This window comes from Rhinolophus sinicus, chromosome 9 (assembly GCF_057876585.1).
Source record: "Rhinolophus sinicus isolate RSI-liver-muscle chromosome 9, RSI-T2T, whole genome shotgun sequence".
Taxonomy (NCBI): Eukaryota; Metazoa; Chordata; class Mammalia; order Chiroptera; family Rhinolophidae; genus Rhinolophus; species Rhinolophus sinicus.
The window spans coordinates 10,597,119-10,613,787 of NC_142509.1; the positions used below are offsets into that span (position 1 = coordinate 10,597,119).

The window sequence follows — 16,669 nt, forward strand, 5'->3', positions numbered from 1 at the left end:
GCACGCATCCCGGTCCATGCAGTGGCTGCGTGCCTGTGCACCGCTCCCAGCCTGCACCACTGTCCTCAGCAGGGAAAGGTGGACACAGGCCGGTTGCCACTCCCATTGTCAACTCAGACTCTGTACCAGTGCCTCCTGCCTTCATTGGCGCTATCAGCAAGGGACAAGCCTGAGAGTGACACTTGACTTCCCACAAGTGAAGAATTCATAGCCTGTTCTTATTTGTCAGAACACTGGATTTGGTTCCAGTCATTTTAAAGGCACTGACCCTTTGCCGAAGCTTCACAGGACTGGAGGGCACGCGCCTGTGAGCCCTGAGTGTCTGGCAGTGAGGCTGATGCTGTTAGCCTGTGGACAGTAGTTCTCAAACGTTGGGTACATTCGAGTCACCTGAAGCAGATTGCTGGACCCGCCCCGGAGTCTCTGATGCAGGAGCTCAGGGTGAAGCATGAGAATCTGCGCCACCGAAACTCACCAGGTGGTACTGATGCTGCTGGCCCAAGGGCCACACTGTGCGGACACTGTCACAGAAGGTGTGCCCGACCCCCACACCACAGAGACCACAAGACTCCTGAATGACTAACCACCTGCACGTTTAACCATCTCCCCGGGTAGAAAACAATGAGCCTGAGAAACCACAGGAAATTGGAACAGGAAGTTGTAGAGACACTCTGCCATTAGGGAACAAAAGTAATTTGTAGTGAAGTCTTCTGATCCTGCCTGTGTTTCTGACTTGGGAAGGGAGTTTTTAAGACAATGGCAGGCTGTGGTGGGAGAATAGGGTGTTATGGGGCCGCACAGACCAGGCTGGCCTCCTCGAGCCCCACTGTGGGGCAAACACGTCTATACTGGGCCTGAGGGGCAGGTGTGCTTAGGAACCAAATGCCAGTGAGGCTTCTCCCTACACATCAGCTATTCACAGCTATCGGTGCAGGCGTCTTCTGACAGCATCTCCATTCTTCTACTTCCCACATCTTGGTAAGAACAGACACTCTTTCCCATTGCTGGACGGGAAATTCAACATGGCTGCTTCCATAGGTGTCAAGACAAAACTTCTCCCTCCCTCCCAAGGGTAAAACACTCAGACTAAAATGAAACAGGCAGCTCAACTCCTCCAAGAAATCTGACCAGATCACTCCAATGACACTAGGATATCTTTGGTTTCCAAAACTCATGGAAGGTAAAGACCATTCATTCAGCAAACATATTAGCGTCTTCTAGGAGCCAGGCCTGCGCTGCAGATACAGCGACGAGCAAAGACAACCTGTCTTCCTTCATGACACTGGCCATCTCATTTCTCTTCCTAGGCTTGCTGCTGTCCCCTGGCCCCAGCTCATATAGCGCCTCAAATGTCCCTTTGAGAACTCCCTAAGCCCTCCCCAGATCCTTGACACTGTCCCTCTGGGTCACCCCAAGCAAGAAAAGAGAGTATTTTAAATAAGTAAAACTCAAAGGAGGGTGGATGGCAGTACAGATATGAAAACCTGTAGGCAAAACAGATCTACTCCAAGGCCTCAGGACCTCTCATATCTGCATGCGTAAGCACACATGTACACACACACACACACACACACACACACCACTCACATGACCACTTCCCCACCTAAAAAAGTCCTACTTCCTCTTTTCTTCCTGGGATAAAGTTCCTCCACCCTCCTAGGGTGCCCAGACCAGGCAGCTGCCACACACCCTCCCCACCCCTCCTATCAGGGAGCCAGGCCCTGGTTTTGCAGTTGCAGATAAGAGCAAAAACACAGCCCTCTGGGGGGCGGCCAGATGGCTCAGTGGGTTAGAGCACGAGCTCTGAACAACAGGGTTGCCGATTCAATTCCCACATGGGCCAGTGAGCTCCACCCTCCACAACTAGATTGAAGACAATGAGCTGCTGCTGAGCTGCTGGAGGGAAGGCCGGATGCCTCAGTTGATTAGAGCGCGAGCTCTCAACAAGGTTGCCGGTTCAATTCCCACATGGGATGGTGGGCTGTGCCCCCTGCAACTAAGATTGAAAGCGGTAACTGGACTTGGAGCTGAGCTGCGCCCTCCACAACTAGATTGAAGGACAACGACTTGGAGCTGATGGGCCCTGGAGAAACACACGGTTCCCCAATATTCCCCAATAAAACAAAACAAAATAAAACAAAAAACACAGTCCTCTGCCCTCTGCTAGCTGGCTGGAGACCCTCACTCTTAGCCTGACTCCAGGGTCTGTGCTGAGGGAAATTTAAACCCAGTTACAACCTGGGATTAGGATTTGGGACTAGGAAGAAGGAGAGGAAGGAGGAGAGCCCATTGACTCCGGTAACAAAAAAAGCATACCTAAAAAGAAATAGTGTTTTACTCATACACACAAATACGCACTCTGAACCCTACCCTGGGACCTGGTAAAACAATTCAAATCTTAGACCCATCTGTCTTCCGGGGTTCTTCTGGGCTGGGTTTCTTGAAGAGTGTGGCCCTAGGAACACCCAGTGCCCCATCAGCCCCACCTAAGGGGTCCCAGAGTCAATATTACAGCTGCTCCTGGATCAGAGGTGCAGAGGAAGCCGATCTTCAGGAAAGAGCCTCAGTCCAACAGGCTGTGTCTTCAAGCCTCTGCCCCATCGGCAAGGCCGGGATCCTCCCTTCTGCTTTGGAGGCTGAGGGAGGTGAGAGGCTCTGCAAACTGGTCCTCCATCTCTAGAGTCATGGGGATTCAGCTCATAGTCTGGGCTCAGGGGGGCCCGAGGCAGGGGTGCAGTTAGCAATCCTGTTCTCAGGGGTGCAAACTGGGGTGGCTGGTGGATGGCTTCTGCGTCTATACCCCAGTTTGCTCTTTAATCCAGTTCCGAAATACAGGGAGCCTCGTGTACACGCCTGGCTTGTCCCTCTGCGCGCAGCCGTCCCCCCAGCTCACCACGCCAGCCTGGAAGATCCGCCCATCTGCCTCCACACTGGACAGGGGGCCCCCGGAATCACCCTGAGGAAAGAAAGACAAGCCCTGAGTGCCCCCGCCCACTTCCCCAGGCTGACCCCAGCCCAGGCTCCCCTGCTGGCACTCACCTGGCAGGCATCCACGCCCCCGCTCAGGTAGCCCACACACATCATGCGCGCGGTGATCTGCTGTGGCATCAGCTTCTCACAGGTTGTCTGGTTGATGACACGGATCTCGCCCTTCTGCAAGACCAGCACCACGTTGCCTGGGGAGAGGGCAGGACAGGCTGACTGAGCAAGTGGGCTTCTGAGGGGGCCGTGCCACATGGGGAACAGTGCCATCCACAATGTTCCCACAGGAGTAACTGTACTAGTAAAACTCTGGAGACAACCTAAAGGCCTGTGGCTGACAAATGGCTATGTAACTGATGACACATTTACTCAATGGGATATTAGGCAGCCATATAGAGTCATTGGGTGGCAGGCTGGAAATGTGACAGGTGATATAAGCTCAAATATACACCATGGGAATAGCATATGAGAAACAAACAGAAAGGCTAAAAGAAAGTACCACAAAAATGCCCACAGTTGTTTTGTTAAGGCAGTAGAGCAGGGGTGTCCAAACTGCGGCCTGCGGGCCAACTGCAGCCCGCAATCCATTTTTAATTGGCCCGCAGCAAATTCCAAAAATACATTTAGTTTACTTAAATATATTTAAGTAAATATATTTACTTACTTGTAAGTAATTATTTACAAGTATTTATTTACTTGTAAACCAGGTGAAGCAATACGTACTTCACCTCGAGTGAGTGGCCCGGCTGTTTGTGTATTTTACCGAATATGACCCTTGGTGAAAAACATTGAAAAAAGTTTGGACACCCCTGGGTAGAGCCCTAAGTCAGGTTACTTTTCTTTTTCCTCTCTATAATCTACAAATTTTCAGCAGTGTGCTATGTTAATACCGTGTTTCACTGAAAATAAGACCTAGGTGGACAATCAGCTCTAATGCATCTTTTGGAGCAAAAATTAATATATTATATTATATTATATTATATTATATTATATTATATTATAGACCCGGTCTTATTTTACTATTTTCTTTATTATATTATTTACTATTATAAAATAATATAATGTAATGTAATATAATATAATACAATATAATATTAGTATAATACCGGTCTTATATTAATTTTTGCTCTAAAAGACGCATTACAGCTAATTGTCCGGCTAGGTCTTATTTTCAGGGAAACACGGTATTAGAACTGAGTTTTTTCAACATAACATTTACCAACTAATGGCCTTCAGATGGAGGGAGAAGGAGAGAAGAGGCCAGGTTCCCATCACTGGTCCTGACCCAGGCACAGCTCCTCAGGACTCTCTACATCAGTGTTTCCACAGCAACGTTCTTACATTCACTAAGTACCATTTGGGAAGGTGTTTTTATCTTCACTGCACAGGGGAAGAAACAGGCCCAGGGTTTAAGCAACTCTGGGCCTAGGTCGCTCAGTTAAGTAGCAGGGCCAGGCCTTCCATGCAGAGCCCGGCCTCCAAATGCCCCGCTTTCACTAGAAGCCTCCATTTCACTCCTGGACAGCCTCATCCTGCCAGGTGTGGGAGGTGGGACAGCCTAGCTCACCTCCCTCGTAGGTGTGGCCCCAGCCAGTGACCCAGATGGCCTTGCCGGGCGGGAAGGAGTGTGAGGTGTCGGGCAGGCAGATGGGCCGCACGGTGCTGCTGTACTCCACCGGCTGCTCCAGCTCCAGCAGTGCGATGTCGTAGTCGTAGGTGAAGTCATTGAAGTTAGGGTGGCTGATGATGCGCTTGAGCTTGCACTCTTGCACCCCGGGAACACTGCGCTTGCTCTGGTCGTGCAGACCCAGAAAGGCTGTCCACATGGTGTGGTCGGAGTACCTGCAGAGGGAGCCAGAGAGCCGCCCGAGATGAGCGCGCCACCGGACAAACCACCGGCGGCACAGTGTGGCCTCCATCCTCAACTGGAAACTACTGGGTGCCTCCTGACACCGCACTCACCCCCCCGCCCCCATTCCGTCTTTGTTTCCTTCTTTTAATTCATTTTCATTCGATTATCCAAAAATACCTTATTATAGCTTATTAATCTGATCTTTCACAGAACACACAACTCAGAATATTTTTCTAACACAGTGATACGTATTCTAAGCACCACATGAGTTGAAAAATAGATTGAAGTTGATAAACTAGGTTTGCTGTTGGCAGCGGAATCAGTTGATTTCAGGTCTAGAGTAGGTAAAGCATAAAATGAACCTGGGACATTTGTTTTACCACAAGTCAGTGAGTGCTCAAACCAGTGACGGAACAAGTAGGACAAGGTGCTCACTGGCCAAAGTCAAGGTCATCTGAACTTCAAAATAAACAACTGGCTTACATTTCTACACATGCTGAATAATAGAAAAGGGAGAAGGGAAAATCCATGAGTCCATCCTGAGTCTAAAAAATAATTTCAAAAAAATTTATAAGGGGGCAAGCAAAGCTATTCTTTACAGAAAAACACCAGCTAATAAATACAAAAGAAATTATTCAATAAGAAATCACATTTTGCACCTACCACAGCAATAACCAATACATGCAAGAATCACTGAGGAATGGTAACACCACTGGGCAAAAGATTGTTGGAGAGTAAGATATTCACACTGATTCAATGGATCATCCAAGATTACTTAACTCATAACCAAGGGAGGGAAGTATCTTTATAATGAAGAAACCCATGGACACCACCTTAACCAAGTAAGTAATCAACAGTTTTCTCCCAGTCATTCCCATTAATGAGATATCATGGCTTCCTGAGAAGGACACAGTATCACCTAGGTAGTGTTTCCCATAAAAAAAAAAAAAAAATGTGTAACCTAACTCTTAATCAAGAAAAAACAATCAGAAAAATCCAAATTGAGAGATAGTCTGTAAAATGACTGGCCTGGACTTTTCAAAAAGGTAACAAACCAAAAATATAAGGCTTGAAGAAAGTGTTTTAGATTTAAAAGAAACTAAAGAAACCTAATGACTAAATACAAAGCATAACCCTAGACTAGATCCTTGATTTAAGGGGATAAAAATCTATAAAGGACAACACTGAGAGAATTGGAGGACATATGAAATATGGGGCGTACGCTAGCTAACAGTACCATATCAGCACTGTCATTTCTGGACATATTGTGGTTACATGGGAGAACTTCCTTGTTCTTAGGAGACACAGATTGATGTACGTGAGGAAGAATGTCGTGATGGCTGCACCTAACTCAGAAACAGTTCAGAAAAATGTATGTGAACATCTTTGGCAGCACAGCTTAGACAGGTTTGTGTGATCAAGCCTACTGAGATGTTGTGTCCAACAGCTGAAGGAACTTGAGGGAAGACTTTAGTGTCAGTCACCAAAGAGGGGTTGGACATTCTAGAAGACGCAGAAGAGAAAAAGCAAAGTTTCAAAAGCTCTGCAAAATCACGAAAGACATCTTGGAGAAAAAAGCCAAAAGGCTGGTCATGCAAAATTAACTGACCAATGCTGCAATGCCACAAGCACAAGTGGCTGGACAGAAAACATGGAAAGAATCATGAAGGCCCAAGCCCTAAGAGACAACTCAACAATGGGTTACATGGCAGCAAAGAAACACCTGGCAATAAACCCGAATCATTCCAGCACCAAGACTTCAACAGAAAAGGAAGAGGCTGACGAGAAGGACATGTCTGTGAAGCAAGGATCTGGTCACCGTGCTCCACGAAACTGCGCTCCTGTCTTCCAGCTTCAGTCTGGAATATCCCAGACATACGCTAACAGGATCAACAGGATGATCAAACTTGGTCTTAGCACTGATGAAGATGACCCGATGGCTGATGGTAGCAAGGCTGCTGTACCTGAGATGCCATCCCTCAAAGGAGATGATGAGACGTCATGCAGGGAAATAGACTAAACTCTGCCTGAAGAATTACTTATTCGATGTTTTATCTTCATTGCCTCTGATAATATATTTTCAAGGATTTTTTCCTTTATTTTTGTTAACATTTAAAAAATCTGCATGGCATAACAATAACTACTTAAGGAGACGATATCGTTCTACTTCTAAGTGTGATACTTGGGGCACTAAAGCTGAACTTATTTTTTTCTAGTTATTCTTTCCTAGTTTCACATTGGCTTATTTTAACAGATCGAGGTAATGTTTTTTGTAAGATGTACGTAACCTAATGTTAACTTTGTGGTCTGAAGTGTTCTGCTAACAAGTAGATTCCTTAGTAAACCAAATCTTTTGTTACTGAGGTGTTCTGAGATACCTTGATATTCAAAAGAAAAATATTTGTTAAAACCAAATATGTGTGTTTATACACATCAATGTGTGAGGAGAGAAAAATAAAACAAATGTGGTAAAATTAAACAATTAGTGAATGTAAGATAAAGGGTATGAAGGCGTTTGTTGTAATTTTTCTTTTCTTTCACTGTATTTGCAACTTGTAGGTTTGAATTTTTTTCAAAATAAAAAACTGGAAAATATATCTTTAAAATAGAAAATGTATATGATAGAGAAAAACGTGAAGACCTGCTTCATTTTCTCTAACCTCTCAGGAAAGTCAAGAGGCTACAGAAGCAGCCTCACCTCAGACGTGCACTTCAGACTCACATACCAGTATCTGTCACCCCACCCCTGCCCAGCTGCCTTCTGCGGACCCTGCATCCACCCTTTCCTCGCCAGTCTTACCACCCCCTCCCTAGAGTGTCTCACACCCAGACTGAAGCGCCAGCTTCCACACCAGGTCTTTTTGCCTCTGGTCTCTCTTCATTCTAACCTGTTGCTGCCGGATAACAACTGCCTAAAAACTGCTTGTGTGAGAACCTCTTTGTGTTATTCAACAAGCTAAAATGATTCCAATACCTGTCAGATCAGCCTCTCCTTCCCATCTAGGCATTCAGTACCACCATTCACTCTGCCTGACCCTTTCTGATTTTTTCTCACAATCAGCCCCATACTCTACCATGTATTCACCCATCCATCTATTCACTTATTCAGTAATTATCGGGTCTCGCTGATGTTCCAGGAATTGTATTATACCCAGTCCTCACATTCACAGTACACTTGGGGAGAGAACCAGGAAACCCACCCATGGCAGCACAGCGTGAAAAGCATCCTTCAGAGGATTGGGGAGCTGCCCTGGAAGAACACGGGGTGGGAGGCGTGAGTCAGGAGAGGAAACAGCTCATGAACCAGGCCTTCAAAATCTAATATAATTTGGTCAAAGCCTACAGGCAGAGGAGAAAGTAGCATAGTCAAAGAGAGCAACAGGAATGTTTAGGAAGCCCCCCAAAGTTGAACATATGGACGGTGTGAGGCCAGGATAGGAGACTGAGGTTGGAGAGATGGGCAGAGGCCAGGTGATGTGGCCATGTTGGTCAAGCTAAGGCGTTTCTACGTTATCCTGCAAGCCACAGCACACATGTAAGTAGGGGGTCAACAGGATCAAGTTAGTTCTTTGGATAGACCACACTGGCATTGGGGAGTACAGACCAGAGTGCCGAGAAGAAAGCAAGGGGATCAGGTGGAGGGTGCTGGCGCCCCCCTTGGCCAGGGGGAGCCAAGATAGTAGCAGTGTGAGTAGGAAAGAGTAGAGATGCTTCCAGGATATCTAGGAGGCAAGGACTGGATGGGATGGGATGGGGGACGGAGGGGAGGCACATCAAGCCCTCTGCTGCATGCTCCCCTGACCCCACCACCTAACATGGACATCCCTTTTTCAGCCCTGTGCTGGTGCTGAGCCCTGCGCCCTAAGGCTCCCCATGCCTCGCCCTCAGCTGGACCCTGATCACCCAGCCCCTTCCACTAAGTCTTCCCTATTTACCCCACCACAATGGTCTTTTCTCTAAAGCCCATGGTACCCAGTCTAAGACAGTCTTTGATTATACAAGCAAACTTAGTCTCTAATTGTTTAAGGTACACACACTTACCAGTAACTGAGAAACCAGCTGGGAAGGTGTGGCCACCTAGATCCCCTCAGTAACTGCCATGGTGTTAGAGAGGGCATTGGAAATAGTTAACATTGGAACAGAGCGGACCACACATGAAGCACTTGTCTAAATGCTGACATGTTGTCATTTTTATCTCCCAACAGCTCTTCAAGATACAGCCACCCATTTTAAGATGAGAACTCAGGCACAGAGAGGTTAAGTAACTTTCCCAAGATCACACAGCTAGTAAGTCATGGACCACAGTCTAAACACAGACAACCTATGCTCTTAACCACAACATGATATCACCTCTTGGTAACACCCTGTGAGTACTTGTTGACTCAGAAATGTGTCCAAAGTAACTGGTTCTTGAACACTTCAGGCCTGCCTGCTTCTGCTCACAACACTCCCTTTTTCTGGAAGGACTGAATTATCTTGTCCAGTGACAAATACCCTCACATTTAGACACTCAGATCAGATGCTCCTGCTGATAACGGCATTCCTCACTGCCGCCCTTCCCAGCGCGCAGGCAGAATTCTAAACCCCACACATCGGCCCTAGGTAACGTGTCCACAGTTCTGGCCTAGCACTTGCTGTGCACATGTATGTCCGTGTATGTGCACACATGTGTGTATGCACATGTGCACACATCACGGATCTCGTCCCCCTACCCAGGGAAGTCTGTGAAGTGCAGGGACCAAGTCTTACTCATTTCATCTCCACAGTGCTGATAATAACAGTGGTTACTGAAGGAATTAACGGGCAAAAAGTAAGACAGATGATCAACAGAAGATGAAGGAAAGGGACATGAGAAATGAGATGATGAGAGGGAAAAAGGAAGAGGTACAGGAGGCCGTGGCGGATTCATTGGAGGACACAGACATGGTGTCCTAGCTCTCCCTGGGGGGCAGCAGTGACCACGAGCACACCGAGCACCCATGAGCACTTGGTTTCTAAACACCATTCCCACTAAGAGGGCTCCTTGGAGAAATGGCTCCTTCTAGGGCTGGGCCAGGGAACATACAAGAGAAGTCTGGAGCACCTAGGAGTGCCAGAAAGCAAGAAAGTGACTCAAATAAACAAAAGAATGGGGCCATGTCAAAGGGACACAACACAGGAGCCAAACTCAGTGAGCTCCCCAGAGCCAAATCTGGAACAATTTGAGCAGCAAAGTCAGTAACATGGCATCAGATTACAACCTGAAGTATAAATACACACGAGCCTGTTGGAGTATAAATAGATGGTTAAGTAAAGGGGAGCGAAGGGACAAACCTTCCTTACAGAAGAATTCCAAATTAGCTGATATCCAAAGAATACCATGTAGAAAGGGAGAAAACAGGTACTTCCTATGGAAAAAGCTGGCAAACAGTATCTTAACCAAATGACAAAGCTTAACTCCACCTGCAATGTCATGCTGACATCATTTACCTGCTGATATGATGTGATATTCTTCCAAACCTTATAACCCCAGTCTCATCATGAGAACAACATCAGACAAACCTAGATGGGGGGGGCATTCTACAGAATACCTGGCCTCCAGGCTGTCAAAGTCATGAAAAACAAACAAAGACAGAAACTGTCACAGGCCAGAGGAGCCTGGGGAGACAGGAGAACAGAATGTAAAGTAGTAACCGGGATGGCTCCTGGAGCAGAAAGGACATCAGTGTAAAAACTAGGGCAGACCAGCGGGAGTTTCTAGTATTAGCAAACATCCCACATTAACAGCAAGGGGAAGCAGGTGAGGGGTATATGGGAATTCTGTACTATCTTTGCAACTTATCTACATTCCAAAATAAAGTTTATTTAAAAAAATTCTTAAGTAGGCTCTCATCACCCCCAAAAGAAAGAAAATCATTTCTGTCCAGGGTAGAGTAGAGCTGACAAAATGAGAAGAGAAAGGACAGTCAGGTTGCACGAGGCTGCCCTTCCACAGCCCAGCAAGGCCTCGCTCCTCGCACTGACCTTGCTCCCTCCAGACCTTCGGTGTCTCCTCCACCACCCATGCCCATGTGCCCATCTGACCATGCCCCACATCTGTTCCTGAGGCCTGCGTGCTGCTGTAGGCCATCTCTCCTGAAAGTGCATGACGGTTCTCCTCTCGTTCCTGTAAAAGGGTGTCATGGCAGCCTGGGGGGCCCTCATGCTGCTGCCTGTGGCAGGAGAGCATGTGCCCAGCAGGAAGTCCCCAACGGTGGGAATCCCTTGGAAGGTCTGCTCCAGGAGCAAGCTGTCCCCTTAGACTTCCACCCACAGCCAATGGCCAGAGGGCCTGAATAGACTGGAGCTAAGACACAAAGAGCCGAGCCCTGGGTCAGGCCACCTGTTCCTGCTCATCCTCTGCTCACCCCTTCCTAAGATGCCAGAACAACCCTTCCTTAGTGACCTTCCCTGTGCAAGGCACAGGGCTCAGTACTTCAGGTGAGCTGTCATATTTAATTCTCACAGCTCTAAGGATAAGAACTCACAGTGTCACCATTACCACCGAAGAACCAGAGGCCTAGGAAGTGTGACTAACTTGCCCAAGGTCACCTGGCAAGCCAGAGCTGCAGTGACTGTGAGGCTGGTCTGAACTCATCCCGAGGCGTCCCTCTGGTGCAGGGACTAACCACTCAGACTGTGGAATCCACACACCTGGGTCCCAGTCTGGCTCTGCCACTTAATAGCTGGGCAACCTCGAGCAAATGTCTTTACCTCTCTGAATCTCTGTTTCTGTAAAACGGGGACATACACAGACCTGCCTAACTAGGTTGTTAGGAAAGGCACTTAGATGGTACTTGACTGAGAGAGAGAGATAGTCATTTTAATTATTACTGCGAGTGAGCCCGTGCTGGGTGTCTGCAACCCCTCCAGTCCTGGCCCTGCCCCACTGCCATCCCACTTTGGCGTGACTCACAGACACAGGGCTTTCCAACCCCAGAATACACAGAGGAGGGCTTCCAAGGAGGCCCTCCTACTTCCTGCCCAGTGGCTCACCTGAATCCTCTGTCGTTGACGAAGCAGTGAGCTGCAGACACCATCCAGTTGTGAGAGATAAGTGAAGCTCCGCACAGATGGCCCTGGCCCAGGGCATGGAGACTCACCTGCCAGGGCCATTCACCCTCTTCTGCATCCTTGCCCCCAACAACTCGAGACTGCCTGCTGAATGATCGCAGCCCACAGTCTGGGAGGGGCAGATAAGACAAAGAAAAGACAGTGAGTCAAAGTGGGGCACCACCGCCGGGCCCTGCATCAGGCCCAAAGAGCCCCCATGGGGATAGGCATAGCACCACCGGAGCAGTTGTGGCATGAGGGACCCCTACCAGTAAGTAACTTCAAGCCTCACAGGCTTCCACTGGGCCCCTCTCCCCACTCCCAGGTTCAAAACCATCATATGCTCCCCTACCGCCTCCTACACAAACGCATTCAAAGGGCCTCCAGACACCTGTTGGTTTGTTTAGATTTACTCTGGGTGTCATTTGCCTAGATTTCCTTGTCAAATGCTGAAGGGCACAGCTCTCAGAGAGAACAGTGGATGGGTGACATGAAGTCACAGAATAGCTGCAGCTATGCTCAAATTTAACCTGAGGCCAGTGCTTCTGAAACACACAAGAGATTACAAATTAAAGTGTGGGGTGGGGTGTGGGCAAAACCCTGCCAAGGGCTCCAGCAAGCTGTGTGCTCTCTCCTCCAGGCAGGGTGGGAGGCCAGGGCTTGCCACTCCCGTGGCTGGGTCTATGGAGCAGGGGCCAGCCCAGCAGCCCTGCCATGAAGGCACTGACGCTGGCTGCTCATGGCCTTGCCTCCAGGACCAGAGCAGGCCAATGGGGCAGTGTTAGTACCAACCAGCAAAGTTATCCTTTCCTCCAGGCAGACACACCCTCTCACCAGGGCAGACTGGGTGAGTGAGGCACTGGTGTGATTTCCGCCTGTGTATGTGCCTGCACAGTGAACAACCGTATATGGCATCCCTGCTCACCACAGTCCTTCTCATCCGAGCCGTCGCTACAGTCCTTCTTCCCGTCACACTCAGGGTTGCCCTTGCTCACACAGAGCCCATCGTTGCAGCGATAGGTGTGTTTGGTGCAGGGGACGATGCTCACTGCTCAAGGAGGACACGGGGAGAAAATCAGTTCCTCTGTGGCACCCAACCAGAAGCCTGGTGATCCACCCATCTTAGCCCCTCACTCAGGCCTGTCCACCCATCTACACCAGTGCCCACTGTCCTTCCAGGCCGCCAAAGGTTCTCCACCTTCTGGAAGATTCTCTTCCTATGGACACCTTTTATCGTCACACTTCACATGAGGTGGTTTGTGTTTATTAAACTTTGGACATGCTGCATGTGAGTGTGCTCATGGCGCCTCTCTCGGGTACAGTGGGGGAAAGTCCCCTGAAGGACAGTGGGCTGGGCCAGGCCTCACCGCTGTCACATGTGGCCTCATCAGACCCGTCCCCGCAGTTGTCCTTCCCGTCACATTGCTGGCTCTTCAGGATGCACTTCCCATTGGCACACTTGATGGTCTCAGCCGGACAATCTGGGAAGCACAAAGCACTCAGCAGGGGCTCGACGCCTGAGCGGAGAGATGGCTGCAGCGCCCAGGCCACGCCCCCACGAGCACTCACGCCACGCCCCCACGAGCACTCACGCCACGCCCCCACGAGCACTCACTGCACTCCAGCTCATCACTGTTGTCTCCACAGTCGTTCACGCTGTCACAGACCCAGAAGAGGGGCTTGCAGAACTTGTTCTTGCACGTGAACTGGTAGGTGGCATTGCATTCTGGATGGGGCAAGGGCAGCGTCAGCTGGCGAGGCTCAGTGGGGATGTAAGCCCCCCAGCCTCACTCATCACTCAGCTTCCCCGGGAAGCTGTCTGAGGACAGAGTCCCATCTGGAGAGCGGGTCCAGGTGCCCTGTGTCACTGGCTATGGGAGCTGACCTCAGCACAGCACAGACGCTCCACTGTCTGCGCCCCAGGGGCCATGGCTAGAGGGGAGGGGGCTAGATGTCCACACAGCAGATGGGCAGAACCTCCCCGCCACCTGGGGCCTTCCTGCCACGGGGGTCAGCTGACAGGCACCAGGGCACAGCACGGACAGGGAGGACGGCCCAGCCCGCAGCCCCACTCACTGCAGTTGAGCTCGTCGCTGTAATCGGCACAGTCCGCCCAGCCATCGCAGCGCAGCTCGTTCCGGATACAGCGCCCCGTGTTACACATGAACTTCCCAGGGCACGCTGCAGGGGACAGGGCAGGCCTGGAGTCTGCAGCCACCACCCCTGCCTCCCACAGCTGGCTCCCCGACTCACCCTCCTCCCTCACAGACAACCACACCGCAACACTGAGGCCCAAAGAAAAACTCTCGCCCGTCCTCAACACAGACCGGACAGGGCTACCACTGGCACCCCAGGGCAGGGCTCTCCCGGGCCCATCAAGCTGTTGGCAAGGCGGCTTCTAAAGCCCGTAGGGGAGAGTTGGCCGGGAGTCCCTCCTGACTGCCGATGACCACACCCCAGGAAGCTCCGGGCAAAGTGAAGAGGGGCTGGCTGGGTGTACACTCAGTTTTACTGTCGTGTCCTTGGCCAGCCATGTCCCCCAAGGCCCAGCCTCCCCATCGGCAACACAGAGCAACAGCAGCTCAGCAGGTCAATGATGTATGTGTCCTATGCAAAGTTCAAATGGCATCACCACATTTCCTTAATTAGGTATTTTCCACATTTCCACGTTTCTGAAGTTGGAAGGTGTCTGATAACTGATGTCATCAGGCAGATAGATGACAAAGTGGAGAGGAGGCCGTTGTCACTTTCTCTGCATAGGTAGCTTAGTCACTTATCAAAGCAGTTTTCTCATCTAATAACACTTTTGGTGGTGAGCTGTGCAATTGAATTTTAACTTAAATTTGGATTCTTGCATATAGGAATTTAACTTAAAATGTCTCCTAAAGGTTACTCTCTGATGCAGGGCTGAAACAAAAGACCATTGTGTATGTGGAAGAACTGCTACTTACATAGCAGACAGGGAAATTAAAGGCAACAGAATCTGCCAGATCTCTTAGGTATAGATCACAGAATTGTCAAAGCTAGGAATAGTGAGTATCGTGTTCATGCTCCAGAATTTTCTAACGTGTCTCAAAATTATGCTACCAATTCTAAAGGTGCTGAAAGGCCACAAAGACAAGCACCAATTATTAAAGTCACAGGGATGCGGAACCAAAGGGACAGGTGGCCCAAAGGAACTCAGGGTGCTTGGGCTCAAGGTGCCTCACGGTGGGACTAAAGGGCACGGTGTGTGCCAGCGCTCACTGTGGCCTTTGTAACAAATGCACTTCAGGCAGCCTTTTCTCCTTCAGAAATCTACTAGAGGGATATGCACATTCTCTGGCATCTTAGAATCAGGAAAGCACAACGCTAAGAAGAGGCGGCATAGAGAGTGAATCGGGGTCCCTCCCTCTAGCCAGGCTCCTCCTTCCAAAGAAGTCACTCACGGTCACTGGAGTCATAGGACAGGTACTCAGCAAAGAAGCCCGTGTCCGTGTAGGACTGATCCGAATGGAAGTGAACAGTGATTCTGCTGCTGTTGCTGGCGACCACAAACTGCGGCCTCTCCCCGCAGTACCTGAAGGAAGGAGCCAACAGTAGGAAGAGGACACATCCTGGGGCTCGGGCACCCCCTCCCCACAAGCACCAGCCCTGGGCCAGCTCGCCCACTCCCCTGTTGCCTCCCCCTCGCCCACTTCCCAGCACTCACTTCTCCCCGTTGATCTCCACATAGTCCTTGGGGCAGGTGCCCAGGGGCACGTTGGGCTCCAACAGGTAGAAGAGTTTGAAGGACACCTTCACATTTCGATGGTTGGGCACCTGAAGAGAGAGATGCTGCTGGGCCTCTGCTGCTTCATTCCCTCTTTCCTAAACCCAAGGACGTCGCGTGGTGGCTATGGGGGCTGGAGAAGCAGGGCATGGAGCCTGGCTGTGCTGCTTCTCCTCTCCAGCCCATGTGGGCAACATGCAACAGAGCAGGAGGGGACGCGGTCCATGTTTGGAAGAACTTCTAGACTCAGACACAAGAGACACTGCTATATCGCTAAAGAAGGCTGGAAAGTTCTCCCTACATTATCGAAAGTAGGAAAGAGTGATGGATCTTTGATTGGGATGGCATGAGGGGCAGTCCTGTCAGCAAGACTTGTCTCACGGCCATTCAGCAAGTGCTTTCTCTGCTGCACACACATTCTCCAACCTAATCCCAACCGCACCTCTCAGAGGCAGCCACCAGCACACTCAGTGACCTGCAGCAAGCAAGCATCAGCCATGGAGAGGAGCTAGGACTTGAGTCTGGGTCAGCTTGACATTGCAGCAAGTCAGCCCTGTGCAAACCTGCCCGCCTGCGGGATTCAGATCCTGCCACGGGGATGAGCTCTGGCCACTCGGGGTTGCTAGGAGCCCACCTCCCTTCTGCCCTTCTCACATGCCATCCTGGGGCATCCTTTCCTCGCTCCCTTTCTCTCTCTCACTCTCTTTCTCCCCACCCTCCTTCTTCCCCCCACAGCTCCTACCTCAATGTCCCACGTGCAGTTGATGTTGGGCGGGTAGTGGCCCGGATAGTACGGACTGCTAAATGTCCCTTGGGCTTCACGTAAGTAGCCTCCACAGCCTGAGAGGAAAGGCAGGAGAGAGCATGAGGACTGAGGACCTGCTCGGGAGGGGCCAGAGGAGAGCCAGCCTGAGGCAAAGCCGGTGGTCCTCTCAGGCGGCAGGCCTGGACACCTAGAGCCTCCACAGCCAGCTGCTGAAAAGTCTGAATGCTAGGAGGCCGACTTCTTTAGG

General features: G+C 50.0%; 1 protein-coding gene across 1 annotated transcript in view; it reads right to left on the reverse strand.

Annotated features, from left to right (window-relative positions):
* Positions 1-2,317: 2,317 nt before the first annotated feature.
* Positions 2,318-16,669, reverse strand: part of ST14 (ST14 transmembrane serine protease matriptase) — a 39,454-nt gene continuing 25,102 nt past the window's right edge. The window contains exons 9-19 of the mRNA XM_019713990.3: positions 16,399-16,496; positions 15,597-15,706; positions 15,334-15,464; positions 13,982-14,086; positions 13,521-13,631; positions 13,273-13,386; positions 12,831-12,953; positions 11,849-12,035; positions 4,550-4,824; positions 3,040-3,176; positions 2,318-2,956 (exon numbers count right to left, since the gene is read on the reverse strand). Coding sequence (XP_019569549.3) covers positions 2,795-2,956; positions 3,040-3,176; positions 4,550-4,824; positions 11,849-12,035; positions 12,831-12,953; positions 13,273-13,386; positions 13,521-13,631; positions 13,982-14,086; positions 15,334-15,464; positions 15,597-15,706; positions 16,399-16,496 — 1,553 coding nt within the window. The 3' untranslated portion in view covers positions 2,318-2,794. The remainder of the gene's footprint in view (positions 2,957-3,039; positions 3,177-4,549; positions 4,825-11,848; positions 12,036-12,830; positions 12,954-13,272; positions 13,387-13,520; positions 13,632-13,981; positions 14,087-15,333; positions 15,465-15,596; positions 15,707-16,398; positions 16,497-16,669) is intronic.